This window comes from Rhipicephalus microplus, chromosome 8 (assembly GCF_043290135.1).
Source record: "Rhipicephalus microplus isolate Deutch F79 chromosome 8, USDA_Rmic, whole genome shotgun sequence".
NCBI lineage: Eukaryota > Metazoa > Arthropoda > Arachnida > Ixodida > Ixodidae > Rhipicephalus > Rhipicephalus microplus.
The window spans coordinates 847150-872997 of NC_134707.1; the positions used below are offsets into that span (position 1 = coordinate 847150).

General features: G+C 45.8%; 1 protein-coding gene across 7 annotated transcripts in view; it reads right to left on the reverse strand.

The window, feature by feature from the left end:
• The window catches only part of Pdrg1 (Pdrg1 prefoldin-like subunit), a 203672-nt gene that overhangs the window by 16164 nt on the left and 161660 nt on the right, over window positions 1-25848 (reverse strand). Inside the window, exons 1-2 of one of the 7 annotated variants that reach the window (XR_005108778.2) lie at window positions 11265-12350; window positions 6855-6986 (exon numbers count right to left, since the gene is read on the reverse strand). Coding sequence is in view for 6 of the 7 variants with exons in the window: in XM_037415999.2 (XP_037271896.1) it covers window positions 6855-6985 (131 nt within the window). In the remaining variant the exon portion in view is untranslated. The other 6 variants (XM_037415999.2, XM_037416001.2, XM_037415998.2 and 3 more) reach the window with 6 other exon arrangements.

A 25848-nucleotide genomic window follows, 5' to 3' on the forward strand; every position in this document is an offset into this window, starting at 1 on the left:
GCCCAGCAGTAATACAATGGGGCATTAATGTTGCTCTGTCCAAGAGAATAGGCACCATCCACTGGAAGCTGCGCTGCTCGCACTGACCAGTCCCAAGTTTGCCGACATTGGTCGTTAAAAGAGAAAAGATGCATGAACAGACAGTTCCCCGTGTAGCCCAGTCCATAATCCACCCATTCATGCAGGGAGAAAGACGTGCTCATCCAGTTCCATTTTCACCAATCCGCTATGCTTTGCGTTCCAGCACTGCAGTGACACGGGAACCCAACTTGACTGCATGGTGCCTATAGTGAAATGAAGTCTGTCTTCTTCTTGAACGTCCACACCACATTAGGAGGTCTCTCACATGCTTTAAGCAGTATGACAATGCTCTCTGAAAAATTAACGGTTGCAGGCAATATACTGCAGGAGCCTTGCAGCACTTTCTCGGCACTGTCAAAAAACGCTGCCAATTGCTAATTGAGGCTCTCACGAACAGGCGATCAGTACATTAGAGTGCGGCACACAGCCTCAAAGTAGCAATTAACTCTCAAAATTGGCTGGAAATCGCTCACTCTTCTCTCAACACATGATGCCACATACATAAACAACAATGCCATTTACCCTAATTCACAGTTACTGGCTGATTTGAGTACTGGGGCTGCATAGTTATACCCCTGTCACATGGCACCTGTAATGTCATTCGCTGCGATCGAAATTAGGCACTAATGTCATTTTTGTGCAAGCTACACAGGCAAAGTGAATGACATTCACCTAAACACATTCGCCTGTTGTATGTGTTCACCGAACTGATGGAAGCGCAACATATGTAATCTCATCAACAGATGCGTGAAGAGAGATTACAAAATTAACACCTTAAAGCAAGTTTGAGCAATGTTCAGATGTTTATTAAAGATTGTTGTCAACTTTTTGGTAACTTTTCAACGTACAATGCGATAGTGGGAGCAATTTGTAGTTATATTCTTTTTTCCAACTTGACGCTAGGCGCCTCCTGTAGGCTGTATTTAAAAACGCTCACTGTTGTTTTGGTGCAGCATTGCCGTTGTCCGTATTAGCAGTGTTATGGAACGACTGGCTCCCAAACCAAAAGAGAAAACGCGACTTCACTCTGCAATCATGGCTAACTATCTGTTCTTGAAGCTTGTGCTTCTTCTTTGCAACTGCCTGGAACGCCGCTGAAGATGCACGTTTCCTCTCCGAGCCGACGGCACGGCGATAGTCTTTCTCAACCGCCCGTTGGTTACCTGTGCATGTTTGATCTAGCTGCAGGTCACTCAAAATAAGCGAACTTGATTTTTTGTTCCTTAAGTTGAAACGCATAACAGCCTCTGCCATGGCAGTCTCAACGGCGAACAATGACGCATTCTTGTCCTTCGGTGAGAGGCTCCAAATGACCGAATGCAAGGCCTCATTCGCATTGTGCGTCATCCGTCTGGTGCATCTCTGCAGAAGCTTCTTGTCGGTCAACCGTACATAAACAGGACGCAGTGCATTGCTCACAGCCTCTGGCAAATTGTACTTGCTTTTTGGGATGGGCTTATTCCTTGCCATTGCTGCATTATGCTTGCACCAAGACTCGGGGCTGTGTGGACAGAAGCTGTGGTTTGATTTCTCGCCAGTGGATGTCACATGATGATACATAGCCCACACAGCCTTGTGCATCTCATCCACATTCCCAGAATCGGATTTCAAAGCCCAGCCGCAATAACTCGTCGATTTTGGGATGAGGTCACCTGTGAGGCGGCCCTTGCCACTCATGCGCTCGCTGCTGCCCTTTTGTGCTTCTGCACGACGTTCTGAAGTGCAGTCCCCATGCGCTTCTGCACATGGTACGAGCAGTCTTCTTTTTCAACATTTATGAAGCCGTACACCTTAGCTTCTTTGACAGCACTATACGACCGGCTGTCACCATCACAAAGTATGGTAATGTACCTGAGGCCATGAAGCGAAAGGGCGCGCTGAAATAAAATCATTGCTGCCTCTACTTCGATCTGGCCAGCCTTGCATGAGGTATTTTTCTGGCATGAATGTTAGGCTTTCCAATCAGAGTATTCTGGGCTCTCGGCTTTTGGACCGCATTCACAGCCGAGGCAAAAATTAGAAAGCTCAACATAGTCTAGCACATAACCTGAAAAAACTTCTATCACAGTGGCTATTCCAATGTGAGAGGTGTGTCCTCTTAAAGCCAGCTTCCATCAAAAGAGACTGCAATATTTCCAATGATGCCAAAATTGAGGTCCTTGTAGAGGCACTTTACCACTGTGGAACACTTAGTCAAATGTTCGGCACAAGCTCTCGTTGCTGCTGGCTGAAGGTTCATTTTCAAGTACTCTTGGTACGTTTTCGTGTGAAGGTTCCGATGTGAAACACCGATAGTGGCAAAGATGTCATCCAGAGCTGTCTGACCATTCCCAGTGCTCTGAACCGTACGCCCCGTGCGAACGTTGATTTCAGACGGGTTGCAGTTACTGCTGCCACCAACCCGTCGCGAGCTCCATTTCGAACCAATTTCTCCGCAGCTCCTGCAGTGAAACTTCAGCTTACCGGCTACGCCGTACTCACGTGCGTCGCATTCGATGGTCAACTGACCATGGCACACTCGGCAAGCAGAATGTTCGTTTAGTAAACTGTTCACCATGTCGAGATCAACCATAATATGCGACGGGGCCGATTAACTTTTGGTACTGCGCTGACTCGCGAGAACACTCATTTCGCGATTGGTTCTCAAGACCGAGGAAAGTTCCGCTGCTTTTTGCTCGGCACGAGGCTCGATGAGGTCTTGGTCAGCTGATGTCAAAAACGCTGCTTTTTGCTCAGCGCGAGGCTCGATGAGTTCTCGGTCAGCCGATGTCAAAAATGTCACGTCTATCCTCGCAGCTCGATCGTGCATACTTGAAGTACTGCAGGCAGTGGTCGCAGTCGCCGCCACGCTTTCTCCAGCTGCGAGATCTGCTGCAGCAGCATTCTCTGCTGCCTCAATCACAAGCAGCGGCGTTGTTTCCTGGCGCCTTGTTGAAGTATCACTGCAATCAGCTGATTCAGACGGCACCGTGGTCGGCGTCGCGATCGCTTGTGTTGCAACGCCGCTTGGTCGTGGAATTCGTTGCCCTCTTCCGCCGAGATCTGCAGATATCTTCGTCGGCAATTGCGATGATTTATGGCACTCTGAGCCCGTGTCGCCACTCGTAAAGTTGTAACGGTCGAAGGCTGCCTTTGTGTCAGGCTGCTGCATCGTGGCGACTGCCGGTCTCCTGTCCCGCTAGGCTCTGCCGACAAAGCCTGCGCTGGCTGCGATGATTCCTTGAACTGCACAGCACATTTTTTCCATCACTTGCCGAATTTGTAAAGTGTGTGGAACTTCCGACACAGTTCGGCAACTCGATTTCGATCGCAAAATTACAAAACTTCCAAAATGACGGTGACAATGCGCGTGTTTGCGGCCCCGCGTGCATGATTACCAGTGTTGTTAGTCCCCGCGCTCCAATCAGAAGCCGCTGTTCACTCACCTGACTGCTATGAACCAATGATACCACACAGTTTTGTCGCTTGTTTTTGCCTGGTAGCGCAGACTGGCTGCAGCATTGAAGGTTCATTCCTGGCGGGAAAGCGAGCTCAACAGAAGCTTTTTCAAACGAGACTAAAATGGCCGCGATCTGATGAGTGGTTAGCGCGATACAAGCAACGCAAAAGGGGGCTGTTTTTGGCGATTTCGTAAGCAAAACCAATAGCTGGGATGATTAAACATGACATTCTTTTGCTCAACGATGCGTCATTTCGAGTTCATTTTTGGCTGGCAGGTGCAGGATGATATGAAGATAACGAAAATCAAACTGAAAAATTGATTTTGTTGGCGTTTTTTCGTTGCAAAGACCCGTGTCCCTCCTTAAAACAAAAAAAAAATGTGGCATAGTGTTACGTTGTAACAAACATTTATTGACTGTTTAAAACCCCGTGCATGGCGGATACGCAGGTAAACACCATTTACGAAGAGGCGCACGCTCCCCAGGCTCAGGGTTGCCGGAGCATTATGTCCATTCACGTCAACATTGACTCCAGTCGCCAAACAAATGAAGCTATTTGCTGACTGTTGAAACAGATTCTCACATTGCAGGGTGTCTGCCACAATTTTTTTCCTTCATTGTTTGCATTGCCCATCAGGTTCAGTGTCCTGTTTGACAGCAGCTGACATAACAGCACCTTTTCATTAGCACATTGAAGCAAATGATTGCAAGTCACAAGTCCATTGGCAGTAGTCCCGCGCAGCAGGGTTCATTATAAAGAATACGAAGGTGAGCATCAGTCAGTCAGTCAAGAAATTTATTAAACGGTCATGAGGAGTTTAAGCCACAAGGGACATCCCAGCAGCCGCTTCTGTAGCCGACGCCCGAGTTGGGGGGGGAATGTGGTGGCGTTCCGCCAGTTCTTGGGCTCTCTGGACTGCCCTTAGTTGGTTTGCGAGATTGGGGCTTCTGAGTGCCTCTTCCCAGTCGGACTCACTGGTAAGAGGTCCCTGAGGTAACCCGGAAGATTGCCAGGGCATATGTTCGAGAAAACAGTAGACTTCTGAGCAGTCTGGGAATTGTGAATTTATGTCCAAGCAGTAACTGAATCGGCCCCATGATAGATCTCTTTTGTAGTATGCGAAAGGCTACCTCTTACATGCATTCGGGCTTTGCATGTGGTATTGGCTTCTGTCGTTACGGCAGTGGGACGTAATTTCGTCGAAGGTGAGTAAAGGGTACTCACCTTCTGTACGTTCTGTACAGAAGGTGTGTTCTGTACGCGAACTGTACGTGTGGGCCCAACTCTTCGTGACTGATTGATCGTCGTGGCAGATCAGCTCTCACGCTCGTTCATGGGCCATTTCGTTGAGGTTGGGTTGATGTGGGTGGACGTTTTTGCCCATGAGGGCAGGGAACCAAGAGAAGTAGTGCAAACCCATGCATTTGCGTGTTAGTAAAAAGTGAGCTTCTTCTCGAGCGATGTTGCCAGTTTCGTAAGCACGAATGGTGGCGCGAGAGTCTGTGAAGACATGGATGTGTGAGGAGTTGATCATTGCAAAAGCTATAGCAAACTGGTCGGCTATGGTGTTCGTTGCTAGCCTAACCGAGGCAGCTGAGCGTAGAGCTCCATCGCCATCTACTACCGCAAGTGCGAAGGTGGAAGAGTTAGTGTATTGCGCCGCATCGACGAAAACAGTAGAGTTGCAATTAGCGACGGTACGGTCGAGGATCGCGCGAGCGCGGGCCAGGCGTCTGCCTTTGTTGTGTTGCGGGTTAACATTTCACTGAAATGGGGTTACCATGTAGGTAGCGCGGACAGCTGTGGGGAGGGTTACTGCGCGTTCAAGGTAGGGATTTGGGGACATGCCGCCCTCACTTAGAAGTTGGCAGCCTGCCTTGGAGGAGGAGAGGCGAATCACTTGTGCCATGGTCTGGGCCTCGATCCCTTCATCGATGTAGTTGTGCATACCTAGTTGGTCAACACGAATTACTCGTGTTTTGAGGTAAACCAAGAACTCGCTTAATGCTTTCATGCATGAGCGTGTTTAATTTCATCTTTTCCACCTTCCTCCAGTTATGGGCAGAGAAGATATAGTTGATGTGGCTCATCAGGAACGCATGGTATATGCGCAGAAGGTTGGCCTCTCCAAGGCCTCATCTACGACCCGAGACTCGCTGAATGAGTCGGAGCGTGTTTTTTATTTTAGCTCTGATGTGCGTTATTTTTCATGGATGGCAGCCAGTGGCCTCGACTAGGAGGCCAAGAATGCGTACGGAGTTCATGCGGGCCATTCGTTACCCATCTTTGGCGTGTAGTGCTATGGGTAGCTCATATTGGGCATACTACTAATAATAACATTTGAGATTTAACGTCACAGAACCGCGATATCATTACGAGACACTGTAGTGGAGGGCTCCGAAAATTTCAACCACCTCGGGCTCTTTAACGTGCACCTACATGCAAGCACAAGGGCCTACACCATTTTCACCTTCATCAAAAATACAGCCGCCGCAGCCGGGATTCGATCCCGTGATCTGGGGGTCAGCAGCCGAATGCGTTAGCCAATAGACCACGGCGATGGCGCAGAGGTGAGCAGCAGTTCGAGGTACATGAAGCATAGTGTTATACCTTTTGAATCGTATTTCCAAAGATTCATTACAAGTGTAAAATGTATTGAAGACTTGCATACATGCTGGTTCAACAATTATACTGATTAAACTATATTTCACATACTCATAATGCTCATCAACAATGCCATTTAACTCTTCAAAATTTTTCTCCACCATTGATGTATGGCCTGCAATCCTGCAATAGCCCTCAGCATGGCTGAAGTATGTAAAAATAAATAAAGACCTAAATAAATAATATTTGGGCAACTACAATCACTGAAGCATTATTATATGCCTTCAACTTGTTTTGGTTTTACCGACCAATAGCGTAGACAAGAAGTGGCACCCCCTCCCCCCCCTTTTTTTATCCATAGAATACAGAGCAAGAAATCACTATTTGAAAAGGGTGCCCCCTTCCCTCCCCCCACCCCTCAAAAAAAAAATTCTGCCAATGCTCCCGTTACGAGCACAAGCGAGCCTCGATTGTGGCAAAACGTAGCTATGTTCCTGGAGTAAGCATACAATCCTCGTAATGTGGGAGCTGCGTTGTACTTCAGAGGATTTTTTTCTGGTAAATGTGATGCTTCCGATTTCGAATTCGGCCTCAGGATTTAGCCACAAAGTGCAGTACAGAGCTGCAACAGAATACCACAGCAATAACACGACTCGCTCTTTTGAATTCACATGCAGCTTTCATATCCCACCATTTCATAGTGCCCCAACCTGATGTGAAATGCCTACCTTAAAGCCTCTCTATTCTTTTGTCGTCGTCGGTCAAGCTCAACAACTTGTTCTTTGTCAGCCAGGATTGTCTCGGCAGTCAATTCTATGTCTGCCAAGTACTGCTTCACACGTGCTGTCGCTGGATTCATTCTACAAAAGTAGTGTGCATAGAGTTTATCACTGAAGCCGTTAAAAGACCCTCGATTACTTTTTTGTATTAGTTACAACAAAGGGCTCATATATTTCCAGATTCCATGGGCAAATAATACAGGATGGCGGGTCTATGGGCACCCGTTGATAGACTTCATAATGTTTCATTTGCTTCCCAAGTGGATATCATTATTCCTGTGAGGTACGTGAGGTGAAACACTCCATAAATAGTACCTCACAACTTGGAGCACAGTTAATTTTTGAGAAGGATAGCAGGAAAAAAGCATAATTGAAACCAATGTTCAGTAGGCACAGACAAATACTGCTTTGAACTTAGGTGATGCAACTGGCCATTTCAATGTCTTCATACAGCCCTTGAACAAATGGTCATATTTCAACACAGAAATGTTTGTCTAGAATAATACAGTGAAAAGCGAACATAATAGCACAGAGAATGTGGGCTGCCACATGTGTCAATGCCACGGAGTAAAGTAAAGGAGTAGCACTGACTTTGCCGCTGCCCCCACTTTCGCGAAGGACACATTGCACAACGCAGTGGTCTAACTCATTCCTTTGCTGCGCTCCTTTTCCTGCTTTTGCACATACTTAATTCTCTCTCTGCACATATCACAACACATAGTATCACCTGTTGTGGCGTATAGAAACCATACAGCAGCTGCACTCATGACCGAATGCGTGAAATGATAACAAGGAGCAACATGCGCGGAGCATCTCGTCTGCTAGAAAATCATTTGCTCTGCTGCCTCAGTACGACAACCAAACGAAACATATAAATCCATACTCATAATCAAATATGAAATAAAAACATCGTATCCATTTTTTTAAACATATTCAGAACACTGTTAGACATGTTTAGTGAAAGCAGATGAAAAATTATGCTGATAAAAAATGGCAGAGCAGGCGTACACTTCTTTTCAACATCTGAACGCCTGCGTGGCAGTGTTGGCCAGACATTTTTGTGCTACGACCTTTGTTTAAAATGTCTGCAGTGTGCTTATTTATGCTCCAAGAGACAAGGTATCTTGGTACTTGTGTGTGAAGATGCGGGGCAACTGGACCGGGCGCGTAGAAGTGTTTTGTTCCCGGCTGCAAATTTGGTTATGGCAAAGAGTGGAAGAAACTTCCGCTCTTCGTGGCCCCTATCCTCAGGTACTGGATCAGTGACGTCAAGTACCCGTGAGTAAGCAACCGCTGAAATCCAAGGGCAATTACTATGTGCTGGACACTTCAATAAGCACCATGTGTCCTTGGCACAGGTTTAATAAATCACCAACGAGCCCTCCAACATATGCTTTGTTCCCTTTGGAATGTGAAGATATTTTACCCCAGACAGAGGACGATTCCGCCCTAATCGACTGCATAATCTACTTCATAGCTGGATATACGGAGCAAAAATTTCGCTCAAAGTCTGACTGAAACATGCATGGGTGCACTTAGTTCAACTTTGCAGCCTGTTAAAGAAGGCATTTACAGTCTCACAGCCATCACAACACACGCCCAAATAATCTTCACAAACACGCATCTATACGGACTGTTACACTCGGCCAAAAACTTGTTTTGGGACGTTAAATGCCACATATCAATCAATCGGCCGAAAACTTCTTTTCTTGTAATGCAAAGTCGAGTAATGTTTATGAGGCAACGATAGACCATGTGCTGGGGACACACAGTCTTGTGAAGCTCACAAGGAAAAAGTTCTAGCGAGAATTCTGCAATTACGTTCTCATGAGAATGTGGCGGTATTACTCGCAAGAGAACCAAGCAGCTTGGAAAGCATTGAGAGAACAAAAGAAGCAAGTGAGGCATCTACGCACTTGATGAATGCTAAAAAAAAAGTGAAAAACACCACCTCTTCATTACAAACTTCTTTTTCTCGCAGTACATTACGGTCCCCTTTCCTAGTTTACGTACTAACAAGCCATGTTTGTCAATGCACCTGAAATATTTGTTATGTTGCTTTACGTACCATGTTTTTGCCATGTCACCTCATGTATTATGTTTATGTATATGTTATGTTTATGTATATTGTAATATAATTTTGTGGGGTCTAAATTAAAGATGTCAGATGCTTGGCCTGAATAAATGAGTAAAACCATAAATTTGGTTATTCCTTCTCATAACGTCAGTCTGCAAACTGCAATAGTTGCACACTCTACAGAAAAGAAAGAATTGGCCGCGGACATACGACATGCCTGGAGCAGACGATAAAACGGATAGGCGAGCAGACCCACAAACGCAGCTAAGCGCGCATCCCTATCGTTGCTACAGCAACAACAGGCGGGGCCCCCGCCCGCCGCTCTGCTTGATGATAGCACTTCTCCTCTGCCGCTTTTTACCATTTATAGCACCACCTATAAGACGATCCCCAAAGTATGAAGCAGCATTGCAAAATGTGTCCCTTCCAGATGAGCGGAGTCGGCACTCCTCTCTTATCTAACTCCGTGGCCAAGGCACATTTTTCTCTGCGGAAGATGCGGCATGACAACGCCCCATTTGTACAACATTTGCCATCAGCCGCAGCTTGAGTACACCCACCACATGACAAATTTCACCCTCATGCTTCTCCAACTGACCCAATCCTGTGCTTTCTGCAGCCAAGTTATTTCTGCAACCTTCTTAATCCTTTATGTCCACATGAATTTCTGCCTCCCCCTGGCAATCATGACTTCTTTTTAAATCTGGTATGTCACAATCAGCGGTCACCTTGCCTTTTTTTAAACTAGTGTCCTAAGCACACATTTGTTTCCCAACGACTACCGCTCTCTTCTTGTTTCTTATGTTAGACTTATGAAATTCCTTTCCATGGCTCACTGTGTCGCCCTCCATTTAAGCTGGACTCTCAAAAGGGTATCCACTGGAGCTAGCTGAACCACAGCTAACAGTGGTCGTTCTGAACTACAGTAGTAAATGCAGAGGTTTTATTTACATCCCAAAACCATGACACACTTATAAAGGGCCATGCAATGGAGGGCTACAGAAATTTCGACCACTTGAGGTTTTTTAACATGCATATAAATCTTAGCACACCGGCCTCTACCACACTGCATTCATCGAAATGTGGACGCCAAAGCTGGTATTCGATGCCACGACCTTTGGGGGTCAACAGTCAATCCCGATAAATACTTGACCACCGTTGCAGCTGAGCAATCACACTGAAAACGAGGAACAAGGAGAGGACGGGCAAGGACTTGGCTGTACTAGCAGCTTAAAATAGTTAATACAACTGTTCATAGTTGTTAGTTTGAAGACATCTGTGTCAGTCCTCTCTGTCCTTCATTTTCAGCCTCACAGCTAAAACTAGTGCAAAGCTTAACACTTTTAATGAGCCACCAAGTTTCTGTCCTCTAAGTACGTGCCATCAAGATGCAGTTGTTAAATAGTTTTGTTCAGAAAAATAGATACAAAAATGCTGCTGCATTATCCAAAGCTATGAATAATTGTACAAATCTCCATGGCTGGATCACTGAACATCTCGGAACGAATCTAAGGCTCAAAATATATAACCTAATTTTTTGCGGGCCTCGCTTCACAGTGCATGAGTGTGTGACAGCACCCACAAGCAAGATACAAGTTACAGGTGGTGAACCTTAATGCCTGAAATTATCAGCTCGACACATCGTCAGCAAGTAGTGCTGTTTGAATGAACTTTACACACAGAAGCCACAAATTGGGAAATTCAAGTGAGCTATTTTGTGAGCCTCCTCAATAGACAGCTACTTCAGCTTCCCGCTTGATGTCACACACCCTTGCTACTCAGTTCTAAATCGTTACATTGTTATCATGCATTCATACTGTTGAACATTTAAATTTCCACACTGAGGCAGTTCTGTAGAAAAGGTGCTACCAAGCAGTTGCATGTCCCAGTGAAAATGTTAAAGGTCTGGTAGTGGGCAGCTGAAGCAGCAAATTTCATAAGGTTGTCAAGATTTGTGAATATGTTTAGGGGAACTGTGCCATTGATGTACAGATGCTATGACTGCTGTTACTTGCATTGATGGCTTGCACACAATGTCATGAATGGTGGTTCTTAACGTGCTGGTACTCCAGCATGGCAGCATTAGTGATGTCAAGGCAGAATAATCACGTTGCAATTAAAATGTGATAACGATGCCACTGAAAAGATATTGGCCCCTATGCATCTAAGCCTAAAAATGTGCATGTGACTTCCTGAAAACAATAACATATGATCACAGTGTCTTAAGTTTCAGCAGTGTCAGTGAATGCCATCCTGTTTATCTCAAGATGTCCAATACTCACGAGGAGTGTTTTTCAGCTGCAACTAGTGGAAGGAGCGACGAAATTCGATCTCCATTCGTTTCATTCTTTGATAGTGGCTCTCCTGTTCTTCCCGCTTCCTTTTCAGCGACGCTGCCTTGCCTCCCCCGTGACACGACCAGTTTTCAACAGCAGCTCTATCGTTCGGTGCAAAGTGCGTCACCCTGGGTGTGGAGACCTCAGCTCCAAGTCCGGCACGGTTTCGCCTAAGCACAGTTTTTACGGGAAACTTACGTCCCTGCTCCCGAGGTCCGAACCCTTTGTTTCTGTCCCAACCCATACCGAGAAGCATTTGGAAACCGGTGTTACTCTCAGAAATCCCGTAATGCGTCACGCCCGGTGCCCTATCCCGACTCATGTTAAATTGATGCAGTATTGACGTTTCGTGAGAGTTCTTTTGAGAGAAACTGATGTGCATATCGCATACGCGACACAGTTGCGTTGGATCACGTCTAGAATCGTCAGCCTGCCGCTCCGCGCCGCTCTGAGCGGTCACAGTGTTTCCGAGTTTCTCGGGCTTACAGAGCAGCTCCACGACTTCAACGCGCCCATGTTGTGCTGCTAGTTCGACGGCAGTTTTCCCTTGCGTGTTTGCTAAACACCTGCTCGCACCGTTTTGCAGGAGGTACCGGACGCTGTCCGCGGCACCATCGCAAGCGGCGCACATGAGAGCAGTCCAACCGAAAATATCGGTGACGTCTACACCGATGCCGGTACGTAGACATCTCTCTAGCTGGGCGATATCGTTCCTCTGAGCCGCGGTGAAGTATTCACTGACTTGGACTCGTTTCACTGGCTGACAAAGCGAAGCTTGGCTCCCACGGTCCCGGCCTGCGCCCGTCGCTGTTACGGGCTCGACGTCAACGAACGTCGATGGTTGCGATACAACGTCGTCGTAAAACTTCCTAGCTGACTCGCCATTCAACGCTTTAGACAGAGGAGGGGCAACAACGACGTGCTCTTGTTGTCCTACAGCTCGCACAAACGCAACATGTTTAAACATCGTTGTTCAAACCACTCAAGTTAACCTTCTAATGCTGCTCTGGATTTGGTTGGAAAGGCGGCGCTACATACCGCAATGTATTTCAACATCACTTGCCACGTAACATTTCTTGAGTAACTCGCGCACACAGAGACATAGTCCCTGAAAGGCCACCGAACAATCTGAACTACTACCACAGAACACCTACCTACTACTACGGTCCCTAAAATTTTAGGGACCTTACCACAGAACATCAACCACTTCACAACTTGACCACACTACCACAGAACATCTATATACCATTTGATACTACTACCGAACCCATTCCCACCTAAAATACAGTGCCATAGGTACCTAAAATGGGCAGGCACACTGGTAGGTGTTCTGTGGCTCGGCACTGGCACGATATTGGATTGTAAGGGAATGGATAAAATAAACCAACGCCTCCTATACTAAAGTACAGGAGGCATAAACCAACGCCTCCTCTAAAAAGATGCCTGCCGCATAAGAAGAAAAACAGCTGCCACAACCTTTCTCTCCTTCAATTTGAAATGTTCTTGGTCGCTAGCGTCACTTGTGGCGGACGGTGCAACAACGCAACACTTTGCATAGCCTCTGAAATGGTGGTGCACAATTGCAGGTCTCGAAGAACTCTCCACTGACGCGCCCCTATGGGCCGCAGATAAAAACGCTCAGTACCAGCGATTTGCTGCCGGCGGCGCGCCGTTGCTCCGGCCGTCCCAATCGCCCGGAGTGAGCAAAAGTTGAAAAGGGGGCGTGGCCGCGTTTTTCGCTGAACCGCGGCGCGCATAGCCTAAGGTTGCTTCGATGGGCGGCTAGGTCATGAGGTGGGTTGGCGACTTGCCGGACGCGCAGTAGCTTTTTCGGGGGGCAAGCGAGCCCTTCGGGGAGCAGGATAGCTAGTAACGAGGAAAACAACCAGGGAGACTCTTCGACAGGTGGTATGGACAGATACGATTCCAAAGTGGCACCAATATCTAAGATAGGTAGAGTCCGGGGCATAAATAGACGTAGCCACGAGCGCCGAGCATATTCACCCATAGGGTATATTAACATGCAGGGTGGTAAGAATAGGCTGAAGTGGGAAGAGGTAGAAGAACAGCTAAGGGAAGAGAGGCCGATGGTATAAGGTTTTGTAAACACATCTCAGGGACATGGAACAACCTCCGAACAATCCGGACTACGCGTGGGAATATTGTAATAGAACAGAAGGCAGCAGAAAGGGGGGTGGTATTGGGGCATTCATTCATAAAAGTACAGACTGGCAAAGGGTCAAGCAGGAGTGCAAGGAACATTTATGGCTAAAAGGGAAAGTGGCAGGTCAAATGACACTCCTTGGTTTCGTGTACTTGTGGACGGGAGCAAATGCCAGAGAGGAAAACCACGCAATGGTAGAGTGTATATCAAAGGACATTCAGGACTTAGGAAGAGAGTGGGAGATAATTATACTAGGAGACATGAATGCGCACATAGAAGATATAGATGGGTATACCGACCCGACAAGCAAAATGATCATGGATATGTGTGAAAGGCTTGATTTGATCATTTGCAAAAGTACCGAGAAGTACTCGCGCCTTGACTTTAGCCACCAATCAGATAACCTCCTTCTAGTTAAGTCTAGCCGCTTAAAGTTTATTTTGCCGTCCCGGTCCCTAAACCCCAGTGCTTTGAAAAACTCTGCGCCATCATCCTGAACTATAGGGTGAAGCCCTTCACAGAACATTATCAAGTGTTCGGCAGTTTCTTCTTCCTATCCGCACTGCATACTGTGTCTACCCCTTCGTATTTGGCCCGATATGTCTTGGTTCGCAGTACTCCCGTCCTGGCCTCAAACAGTAGAGAACTACCCCGAGTATTATCATAGATCCTTCCCTTGGCAATTTCCTGCTTAAAAGTTCGATAGGTGTCTAGTGCGGACTTCTTAATCATGCCAATTCTCCACATATCGGTCTCAGCTTCCCTCACCTTCTTCTTACCCGATAATTCTTTTTGGTTTGGCCACCTGCTGTTTTCTAAGTATTTACCAGTCAATTTCCTGGTTCGCTTCCTTCATTTTGTATTGAGATTTTTCATGTACAAGTAGCTGAATACCTTCCTAGCCCAACGCTCTTCCCCCATTTCTCTCACTCGCTTTTCTATTTTATTTTGCAGCAATTTTATCTTGCTGCTAGCTTCCCTGCCCTCAAATGATGTCCATCCCATGTCACCTTGTACTCCATGATTTGGTGTATTCCCGTGAGCTCCTAAGGCAAGCCTACATGCTTAATTTTTGCATGTTGCTTAATTTTTAATCTTGCTTGAACTTCTGATCTCATGCACAAAACTGCATTGCCGAACGTCAGACCAGGAACCATGACCCATATCCATATTCCTCTCACAACATCATACCTATTGTAATTCCACAGTGCCCTGTTTTTCATTACCGCTGCATTCCTGTTACCTTTAGTCGTCACGTATGTTTCGTGTTCCCTTAGGTACTCGGCCACATTGCTTATCCATAAGCCCAGATATCTGTATTTATCTGTTATCTCAAGCGTGACCTCCTGTATTCTAAGCTCACTGCCTTAATTGTCATTAAAAATCATGGCTGCTGATTTTTCCTAACGGAATCTAAAATCTAACCTATCTCCCTCATTACCGCAGATGTCCATCAATCTCTGCAAATCTTCCTTGTTGTCGGCCATTAGGACTATATCATCTGCATACATCAATGCTGGTGGTTACTGTTCAATGAGTTTTCCTTGTTTGACGAAAGAGAGGTTGAAGCCAAGTCCACTTCCCTCTAATTTGGCCTCTAATCCTCGTAGGAACATCATGAATAACAAAGGTGACAGAGGACACCCCTGCCTAAGCCCCCTGTTGGCTTGGATACCTATTTTTTCCACTTTATAACTACCTTGTTACTTTTATAGGTATCCTTTAAAAGATTAGTGACTCCATCTTCCACACCTAGTGTGTCGATTATTCCCCACAAGTCCTCTTGAACCACGCTATCGTGCGCTGCCTTGATATCCGAAAATGCTAGCCGCAGGGGCCTGTGTTCCTTTTCTGCTATTTCGATGCACTGCGTCAATGAGAACAGATTGTCTTCCAACCTCCCGTGTTTCCGAAACCCATTCTATAGTTCCCCAAGCAACTCCTCCTCCTCTATCCATGCCTGCAGTCTTTCCTTTATTATCTTCATCGCCAGCCTTTAGACCACTGATGTCACTGTTATAGGACGGTAGTTGTTTATGTCAGCTTTGTCCTCCTTTCCTATATAGATCATGCTCATCCTGCTAAGTTTTCATCCATCGGGAACTTCACCATCGCTTATTATTTTGCTCACCGCCTCTCTCAAAGCCTGCTTAGACTTCGGACCTAATGTCTTTATCAGCATAATTGGAATGCCATCTGTGCCTGTTGATGTACTACTAGGAACCATTTTCTCAGCCCTTTCCCACTCTCGTTGTGAAAATGGAGCCATTGCACCACTTGATTCATCCTTATCTATTGTGGCGCATAAAGCACTTTTTTGTTGAAACTTTTTTCTATCACCCTTGTTCTTACATATTCAATAGCTTCACTCCTTCTAGCCTAGCACCTTGAGCTGTAGTTATAAACCTATGCTCTAGGCTCGTCTCATTTCTTAGGGAGTTTAGATGGTTCCAAAATTTCACAGCTGCCTTTCTATCCTTTTTATGTACTTTTGCCAGCCACTGAGCCCCCTTTCTTATAATATTTTCATTGATCAGAAGAGATGCTTCCCGTCTACATATTAGAAAGATGTCTTATTTTCTTTCAGCATCATCTGTCGGTTCACCCCGCTGCTTAGCATGCCTGTGTTCCCTAGAGGCTTCCTGAGGTTTTGCTATGGCTCTTTTAACTTCCTCATCCCACTAACTTTTGGGTTTGTGTCTTCTTTTCCGGGGTTACTTGTCACGTGCCTTAGCAAGCTCTAGCTCAAAGAGTCTAATTAGATTCGTGTATGTCCACACTGTCTTATTATCCTGCGTGATTACTTTCTCAATTTGTTTAGTGGCTATTTCAATTTGCCTTTCTGGATAAAAATTTTCCTGTAGTTGCTCATCTTGTCTCCTTCCCACTTTCACTGCTCTTCCAAAACTTAGCTTGATACGTTTGTGATCACTACCCAGACTTCTGGAGCCACCTTAATCTATGTGCATTCCCCTGAGCTTATCATACATCCTATGTGACATCAGTGCGTAATCTATCGTCGATTGCAGCCTTCCTACCTCCCATGTTATTTGCCCTTCAGACTTCTCGGTACTAATGCAAATAATCAAATCAAGCCTTTCACACATATCCATGATCATTTTGCCTGTCGGGTCGGTATACCCATCTGTATCTTCTATGTGCGCATTCATATCTCCTAGTATAATTATCTCGCACTCTCCTCCTAACTCCTGAATGTCATTCGATATACACTCTACCATTGCCTGGTTTTCCTCTCTGGTCTTTGCTCCCATCCACAAGTACATGAAACCAATAAGTGTCATTTGCCCTGCCACTTTCCCTTTCAGCCATAAATGTTTCTTGCACTTCTGCTTGACCCTTTGCCAGTCTGTATTTTTATGAATGAATGAGTGCTATTCGACTGCAGCGCCGCCGCTGCAGGCAGCGCGGTAGGGATCAGGCGGCGAGGCGCAGTCACGCCACTCAACACTTCTAGTACACTCTAGCACGGCGCTTCAGCGATCATGGAAATGATGGGTAGCACTACAGTGTACTAGTTGAAGCTCGCTACCTAGCCGAGTTTTAACATGCAGGCGTGCTGGGTGAGTTTGTACCTTTGCTATGATTAAGTGAAATTGTAGCTGAAATATCTTTTGTTTTAATTCGATTGCTGCACGTGGCACAGGATTTTTCTCGGGGTTTTTAATAACTATAATTACGCAGTTACACATCTGTTAGGCCTATGTACAAGCTTCTGTTCCTGACATGAAGCTCTTATTTTCAAAACGAAGCACAATATTCAACGACTGATTTACACACACTTTATTCACTTCACCATGTGCAACGGCTTAGCTTCAGCTGCTTGCCCCTCTGCCGCTTTCCTCCTTTGTCACTGTTCAGCACTTTCACATAAAAATAAAGACGTGTGACAACGTAAAGGCTAATTACTTTCGCTGTGAGAGTAGCTGCATGCACACTGCAACCAATTTCGATGTAAAGTCTGTGCTGAATAACTGCCAGCATGTCCATAATGCTGTCAGAGTGCAGCTTGATCTGGCAGAAAGAATCTGTGAATATATCTTCGAGCTTTTTTACAAAGCCTTACAGCTGACTAGAGGGATGGAGGAGGCCTCCTCGGTCACAATAGTTTGTTAGCCGAGCAAGCTGAAAACTTTCACCAGGTGAGGTCTCGGTGAGAAGCTTGACGCAATCTTGTCATTTTGTTCTAGCATTACAACGCATTTTCGTGCAACATAGTCCGAAATATGGTAAATGAGCCTGGAGTCGCTTCTGACCACGTGCTGGTTGTGGTCATTTGAAGCCTGCGGGCCAGCATTATGCTGGTGTAGCATGATTTTTTTTTCTTCAGCTGCAGTGGTAGCAGCAGTTTGATTGCACTCCTCTCTATCAGTTGATGATTCGAGCGAGTCAACTTCGAGCAAGGAGGCCAGGGTACCCTCCTCGTAGTTTCCATTGCTAACATACTTAACCAGACCATAAAATGAGAGGAAATTCACAGTGATTAGGAACTGTGTTGGAGTTGGGTGATCATTATTGCCAGAAGCTTGTCTTACAATTCCGAAAAAAATTCTCGAGTGGGTCCTGGCTGGTCCTTGATGTCATTAAGTACTTGTATCCAACCTTGGATGTCAAGTAGGCAAGCAACTCGAGAGTGCTTGAAATGGTGACACACAAGCCGGCTGCTGTGGAGTCACTTAAAAATCCACCAGTTCCTTTGGCATGCCTTTCCTACTGATCAAGGTACGACAGAAAGTCCTTCAGAGTTTCTTCTTTCAAAGAGCCTGGACGGAGAGCTTCAGCAGCATACCGTGATGTCATCACTGATATCAACTGGCTCACCTTGTTGAAAAAATAGAATAAAACAATATGGCTTGAATTCTTGTTGACATGACCTCTCGGATTACAGTCACCGTCATGCCGTCGGGCAAAAAACTGCAAACTCCTTCATTTTCACTTTAAGGATTGTTTACTAAAAGCGTTCTATAAGCTGGCTGGCAGGGAGATTGGTTAGTCTGGGGCACGGTGTTGTTTGGGGTGAAGGCCTCGTAGAGAACTACCCCGAGTTTTATCATAGATCCTTTCTTTGGCAATTTCCTGCTTAAAAGTTCGATAGATCTCTAGTGCGGACTTCTTAATCATGCCAATTCTCCACATATCGGTCTCAGCTTCCTTCACTTTCTTCTTAACCGATAATTCTTTTTGGTTTGGCCACCTGCTGTTTTCTAAGTATTTACCAGTCGATTTCCTGGTTCGCTTCCTTCATTTTGTATTGACATTTTTCATGTACAAGTAGCTGAATACCTTCCTAGCCCAACGCTCTTCCCCCATTTCTCTCAATCGCTTCTAAAATTTTATCTTGCTGCTAGCTTCCCGGCCCTCAGATGATGTCCATCCCATATCACCTTGTACTCCCTGATTTGGTGTATTCCCGTGAGCTCCTAAAGCAAGCCTACCTATTCCACGTTGCTTAATTTCTAATCTTGCTTGAACTTCTGATCTCATGCACAAGACCGCATTGCCGAACGTCAGCGCAGGAACCATGACCCCTTTCCATATTCCTCTCACAACATCATACCTATTGTAATTCCACAGTGCCCTATTTTTCATGACTGCTGCATTCCTGTTACCTTTAGTCGTCACGTATATTTCGTGTTCCCTCAGATACTCGGTCCCATTGCTTATCCATACGCCCAGATATTTGTATTTATCTGTTATTTCTAGCGTGACCTCCTGTATTCTAAGCTCACTACCTTCGTTGTCATTGAAAATCATGACTGCTGATTTTTCCTTACTGAATCTAAAATCTAACCTATCTCCCTCATTACCGCAGATGTCCATCAATCTCTGCAAATCTTCCTTCTTGTTGGCCATTAGCACTATATCATCTGCGTACATTAATGCTGGTAGTGCCTGATCAATAAGTTTTCCTTGTTTGACTAAAGAGAGGTTGAAGCTCAGCCCACTTCCCTCTAATTTTGCCTCTAATCCTTGTAGGTACATCATGAATAATAATGGTTACAGGGGGCACCCCTGCCTAAGCCCCCGTTTTACCTCTGCAGGCTTGGATACCTGTTTTTCCCACTTTATAACTACCTTGTTACCTTTATAGATACCCTTTAAAAGATTAGTAACTATATGTTCCACGCCTAGTGTGTCCAGTATTCCCCACAATTCCTCTTGAACCACACTATCGTATACTCCCTTGATATCCAAAAATGCTAGCCACAGGGGCCTGTGTTCCTTGTCTGCTATTTCGATGCACTGCGTCAGTGAGAACAGATTGTCTTCCAACCTTCTGTGTTTCTGAAACCCATTCTGCAGTTCACCCAGCACCCCCTCATCCTCTATCCACGCCTGCGGTCTTTCCTTTATAATCTGCATCGCTAGGCTGTAGACCACTGATGTTACTGTTATAGGATGGTAGTTGTTTATGTCAGCTTTGTCCCCTTTTCCTTTATAGATCATGCTCATCCTGCTAAGTTTCCATCCACCGGGAACTTCACCATCGCTTATTATTTTGCTCACCGCCTCTCTCAAAGCCTGCTTAGACTTCGGACCTATTGTCTTTATCAGCCTAATTGGAATGCCATCTGGGCCTGTTTATGTACTACTAGGAACCCTTTTCTCAGCCCTTTCCTACTCTTGTTGTGAATATGGAGCCATTGCACCACTTGATTCGTCCTTGTCAATTGTGGTGCATAAAGTACTTCTTTGATGAAATTTTTCTGTCACCCTTGTTCTTATATATTCAATAGCTTCGTCCCCTTCTAGCCTAGCACCTTGGGCTGTAGTTATAAAACTCTGCTCTAGGCTCGCCTCATTTCTTAGGGAGTTTAGATGGTTCCAAACTTTCGCAGCTGCCTTTCTATCTTTTTTTATGTACTTCTGTCAGCCACTGAGCTCCCTTCCTTCTAATCGTTTCATTGATCACAACAATTTGTCACGAGGCCGTTTAACGGGCATGCACTCGTGTAGGTTCGTGTAAAAGCAAAAACCACCGACGACATAACCATCATCGGGAAATGAGCTGACGAGACCATTTGCTCCCACCCAAATCTCCAACAGTCAATATATTTACAAACCCCTAAATAACAAATAGCAGACAAAGAACAAAGCATACATAACTAGAAAGAGGTTGGCAAAAAGACCAAACGGCTAAAGACGTGAACAGTGCATTACATAAATGTTCAGTTCAAAATAAACTTTGTCACGACATAGCTGGAAGAGGTGCTTGCAGCGAAAGCTGTGCTACCAATGCATGGACGCACTCACGTAAACGACGACAGCGGGGATGCGGGGCTTGCAACTGATGCGACCGAGTAATGGTGAAGACGCACTTGTGCAGTAGGTAAAGAATGGTGATTAGCTTGAGACGCTCACGTGGTTGACTGGCACGGCAGGATGCGTCGGGCTGGTCGAAGTCAGTGACCTTTCGGCGTTCGGCAACCGCAGCTCGCACACGAAGCCGGAGACGTTTCTTGGCCAACGCCAGAAGACCAGAACAAGCCTGGCCCACGTCAGGTGACGAGAAGAAGCTTAGTGTCCAGGTGGGAGCCCGCTGGGACCTCGATGCAGGAGCTCTGCTGGCCGCCACTCCCGCGCCCTGGCCACCTTCTTCACTCTGTCCCGACTCGGCCATGTCTGCCTGGCTTTAGGACTGTGGAACCGTCGGTGACGAGAGAACGCAGGCTGGTGGCGACGCGTCAGCGAACCAGGGTCAACCTGGCCAAGCAGCTGGGCGCACAGCTCAGGCCCGTAGCCCGACGGCTGTTGCTCGCCTGTTGAAATCAAAGTCCGCAGGTCCTAGGAAGGAGTTCAGGACCGGATGGCCACGGTGCTCTCGAGCGGGAACACGACAGCAGGAGGCCCCGGCCGGTCGAAGTCCTGCAGGCTCGGGTCTGACGCCCGACGGCCCATCTTCAGCGCCCGGTCCGGTGACGACCTTCCGCTTGCCCCGTCTTCTTGAACTCCCCTTGATCTGCTCTGCTCAGGCTTCTGCTGCCGCTCTGGCCCACTTGTCTCGTCCCGATTGGAGATTCTGTACTTTCGTGGTACCCAGCCATTGGGCCTTGAAATCTCCGTGGAAGGACCTCATTGAAGCAAAATTTTCACGCCCACACGTGCCACAACCGAGCGTTATCTTCATCTTCTTCTGGCTGATGGAGTGGCGCACTTTTTAAACGCGCGCAATCACATCACAGAGACATACGGGTCATCTTTTGCCTAAGCTCGAGGGCATAATTCACATTGTGTGTTTATGACTGAAATAAACGAGTGAATTTTGTGTTTATGTCTGAATAAACGAGCGCGGAGAATGGGTCTCCCGCGAGGCATCCGCACTTCTTTTTTCTCAATAATATGCACATAGTCTCTGAGCACATAACGCGGCTCGAAGTAAAGTTCGCACACTGCACTGGTGTCTTCCAGGGGCTTGTCCGCTCTGCGCAGGTTCTTCTCCCATTGTTTACGCCTGTTCTCACCCTTCGGGACGCCAAACAACGACAGCTTTGGCCCACCCTTCACGAACACATAGCCTGTTTGGCACCCAGGCGCGTAGCAGTGGTTTTGCCGATATCGCGGCATGGCTTAGGCGCTAAAGCACATACCGATTTTTTGGGCGGTGCGTACGGCTCACAGCTGACGGCCAAAACTCGGCGCTACAATGGCCACAGCAATTGCACGTCACTCGACAACTGCTGCTGCGTAAGAGCTGGCCAGCACTTACAGCCGCCACGCTCACCCAAAGTAGAGTGTACTATAAGTGTTGAGTGGCGAGACCGCGCCTCGCCGCCTGATCCCTTCCGCGTTGCCCGTAGCAGCGGCGCTGCAGTCGAATAGTAATGAAGGAGCCGCGCGCCACGTGCAGGAACTGCTATACGTTTCGGACCCTCTGTCGTGTTTTTTTTTAATTCAGATTTCTTCGTACGTGCATATCATTCATGTCTAGCACATATGCCATAGTCCTTCAAGTATGACAGGCCAATCTACTGAGCTTGAGCTCCATAAGAGCCCTTGTAGAAATCGAAATTAATTCAGAAAGAGGGTGTCTTATAATGATTTCTTCTTCTTTACTCTTTATTCGTTGGTTAGACGTCTACAATAAACAGAATAACTAAGCCAATATATTGGCAGTTAGCTGCGCTCAGAAAGCTGTGAGATTTAAAAAAAGGCCGTTTCAAACGCACGCAGAACCAGGAGGCAGTTAGTAGACCGGGGAGAGGGAGGGAACTTGAACCCCCTACACCATAAAATTTTTTCATAATTTAACTTTTTAGGTTATACTAAAATATTTACATGCATTCAAAGCGACCACCAATTGCTAAAGTTGGTGATTCTGCAGCACCCCCTTCCCTCAAAAAAAAAAAAAAAAATCTTGGTGCTAGCTTTGCGCCGAAAGTTTACAGTTGGTGAAGCTGAATATAGCGTGTGTCTGTACGAATGCCCACTGTCAATTTTACCTTTTCGACAGTATGACGTCCGAAAACTAGTTCAAGTCTAACGTAGTAGGACGAGAAATGCACCGCCTAAAAATAGCAGCTGTGCTAAGGGGCATTGGATGGATATTGTTAATGGGGCGGTGAAGTGTGACTTAAAGTGAAGTGTGACTTAAAACCAGTGTGGCAGCAGTGTTTGCGGCTTGTGTGCGCTCCACTCACCCCGTTCTTCCTACCCAGGTTGGTGAATTGAACTAGCGTTCTGTTGAACTAGCTTCTTTTGCCGTAAACACTGCTGCCCTCAGGTTGTTTGTGATAGTCCTTAGACATGCCGACGAACGCCGAGCTGGCGAAAGAAATCGAAGTGTTTCGCGTTGAAATGGCCGAGATGCGCGAAAGCATGAAGTTACTGAATGAGATCTGTGAAGGCGCGAAGAAGGAAAACGAAAATTTGATCAAAGAAAACAAGTCCCTGAAGGTTAAAAACAAGGAGTTGGCTAAACGCCTCAGCGAACTTGAACAGTATTCATGCTCTAACAACGTTGAAATAAGAGGTGTGCCCGTCCGAAAGGATGAGAACTGCCTTCAGATCGTGCAGGACATCGGGAACAAAGCAAAATGCCCTGTCGCGGCAGTGGACATTGACATCGTTCATCGTGTCCCTGTCAAGAAAGGAATACCACACATAATTGCTCGATTCTGTACGAGAGCCAAGAGGGCCGAATTCTGTGAAAAAGCACGGAAGGCACGTTTAAACACTTCCAACATTGGATTTCAATCTCAAAAAGACGAGCCCATTTTTATCAACGACCACCTCACTCCAGAAAAAAAAAAAAAACGACTGTTCGCGCAGGCTCTGACCCTAAAGAAAGAAAAAAACTGGAAGTACCTCTGGACAGACAACGGTATTATCAAGGCTAGGAAAACCGACAACAGTTAAGTGCACCGCATCGCTGACACGGATGACCTAACAATCATATCGTAGGCCTGCCGACTGATTAAGGAACACTTTTGGTTTCATTATGGCTTCTAATATGCTCTCTTGCGCTGAAGCAAAACACCTTCTTGAGCAAACACCCGCATTCTCGCTCGTGCATTTTAACACTCGTAGCCTTCGAGGGCATTATGACGACCTTGTAGCCTTCCTTTCCATTGTCGAACACTCATTTTCCGTAATTTGCCTATCAGAAACGTGGCTGTCGGCAGACGAAGGGAATCTGTATGCTTTGCCAGGCTATGAATCCGAATATTGTCACCGTGTCACAAATCGTGGTGGCGGATCTGCAGTCCTAATAACTTCATCAATACCATACAAACGCCGTCAGGATCTGTTTTTTGACAACATTAATTGTGAGTCTGTTTGGCTTGAAGTAGAATCTTCTGCTCTGCCATTGAATAATCGTCATACAGTAGTTGCATCCATCTACCGTTCTCCCTCATCCTCGAATTCCGAGTTTTGCATGCAGCTTGAAAGAATCCTTGCTACTCTAACCCTGGAAAACAAAAACATTATTATTTGCGGTGACGTAAACATAAATATCCTTGATACTAACACTCCAGTTTGATTGGAATATGTTCGCTGTTTTCTTAGTTTTGGCCTACAATCTCTGATTGACTCCCCGACTAGATGTGATATGAATGGGTCTAACACATTAATCGACCATGTACTTTCTAATATCTTTGCTGATTCGAAGTCCGGGGTTACTGACTATTTATTCACCGACCACTATCCTGTATTTTTCTGTCTTGATGCCTTTATTCCCATAAAAAATAAGCATAATACCAAGACAGTATTCAACTCAGCGGAATTTGTTGAGATAGTGCGTAATGCTGACTGGGACTTTGTTGCACAAGAAGAATGTGGCGAGGAAGCGTGTAATGAATTTTCGGCAAAAATAAGCGCATTCATTGCAGAATGCACAACCACAAGTACCGTCATACATTGGTTTCGCACGCCTAGAAACCCATGGATAACTCCTGGTCTCTTGCATTCCATATCTAAAAAGGAAAACATGCGAAAAAATTAAAATCTCAGCCTTCAAACAGCTCTCCAAAAACGCGCTTAAAAAGATATTCAAATCTACTTTCAATGCTGCTCAAGAGGGCCAAACGCGAGTATTATGAAAAACAAATAGATAAGAACGGTAATGATACCAGGAAAAACTGGCTGTTAATAAAAAAATTCTTGAACATCAGCGAGACCACATGCTTATCAAAAATAACGGTTGATGGACGTTCCCTTACCGAGCCACTCGATATCGCTAATGCTTTCAGTGATACTTTTGCATCAAATTCCCCCGATTCACTAGTTCATCTCAGCACGGCTTTCGTAAATCATACTCCTGTGACACACAACTGGTATCATTTACTAACAGATTACACCGCATTTTGGACAACTCATCACAAGCTGATTGCATCTTTTTAGATTTTTCCAAAGCATTTGATAAGGTATGTCATAAACTTTTACTTCACAAACTAAGCCAACTGAAACTTGATCATAACGTGTTTAAATGGATTGAATGTTTTCTCACAAATCGCTCACAATTTGTTTACGCTAGCGGGTATAATTCTTGTTTTACTGAAGTACACTCCGGCGTTCCTCAGGGATCGGTAATTGGGCCTCTCTTATTTCTAATTTATATTAATGACCTCCCCTGCCACATTAAATCCAGAATTCATTTATTTGCTGATGATTGCGTTATTTTTCGTGAGGTAAATAACATAACCGATTCGTGTACTCTTCAAACAGACCTTAACACTGTTGATAACTGGTGCCGTACATGGTTAATTGAATTGAACATAAACAAATGTAAAGTCATGCGCGTGTCCCGCAGTGTTTGCAGTCAATTTACTTACTACTTAAACGACATACCTCTTGAATCTACTAACTCGTACAAGTACTTAGGCGTCCACATAACATCCAATCTCTCTT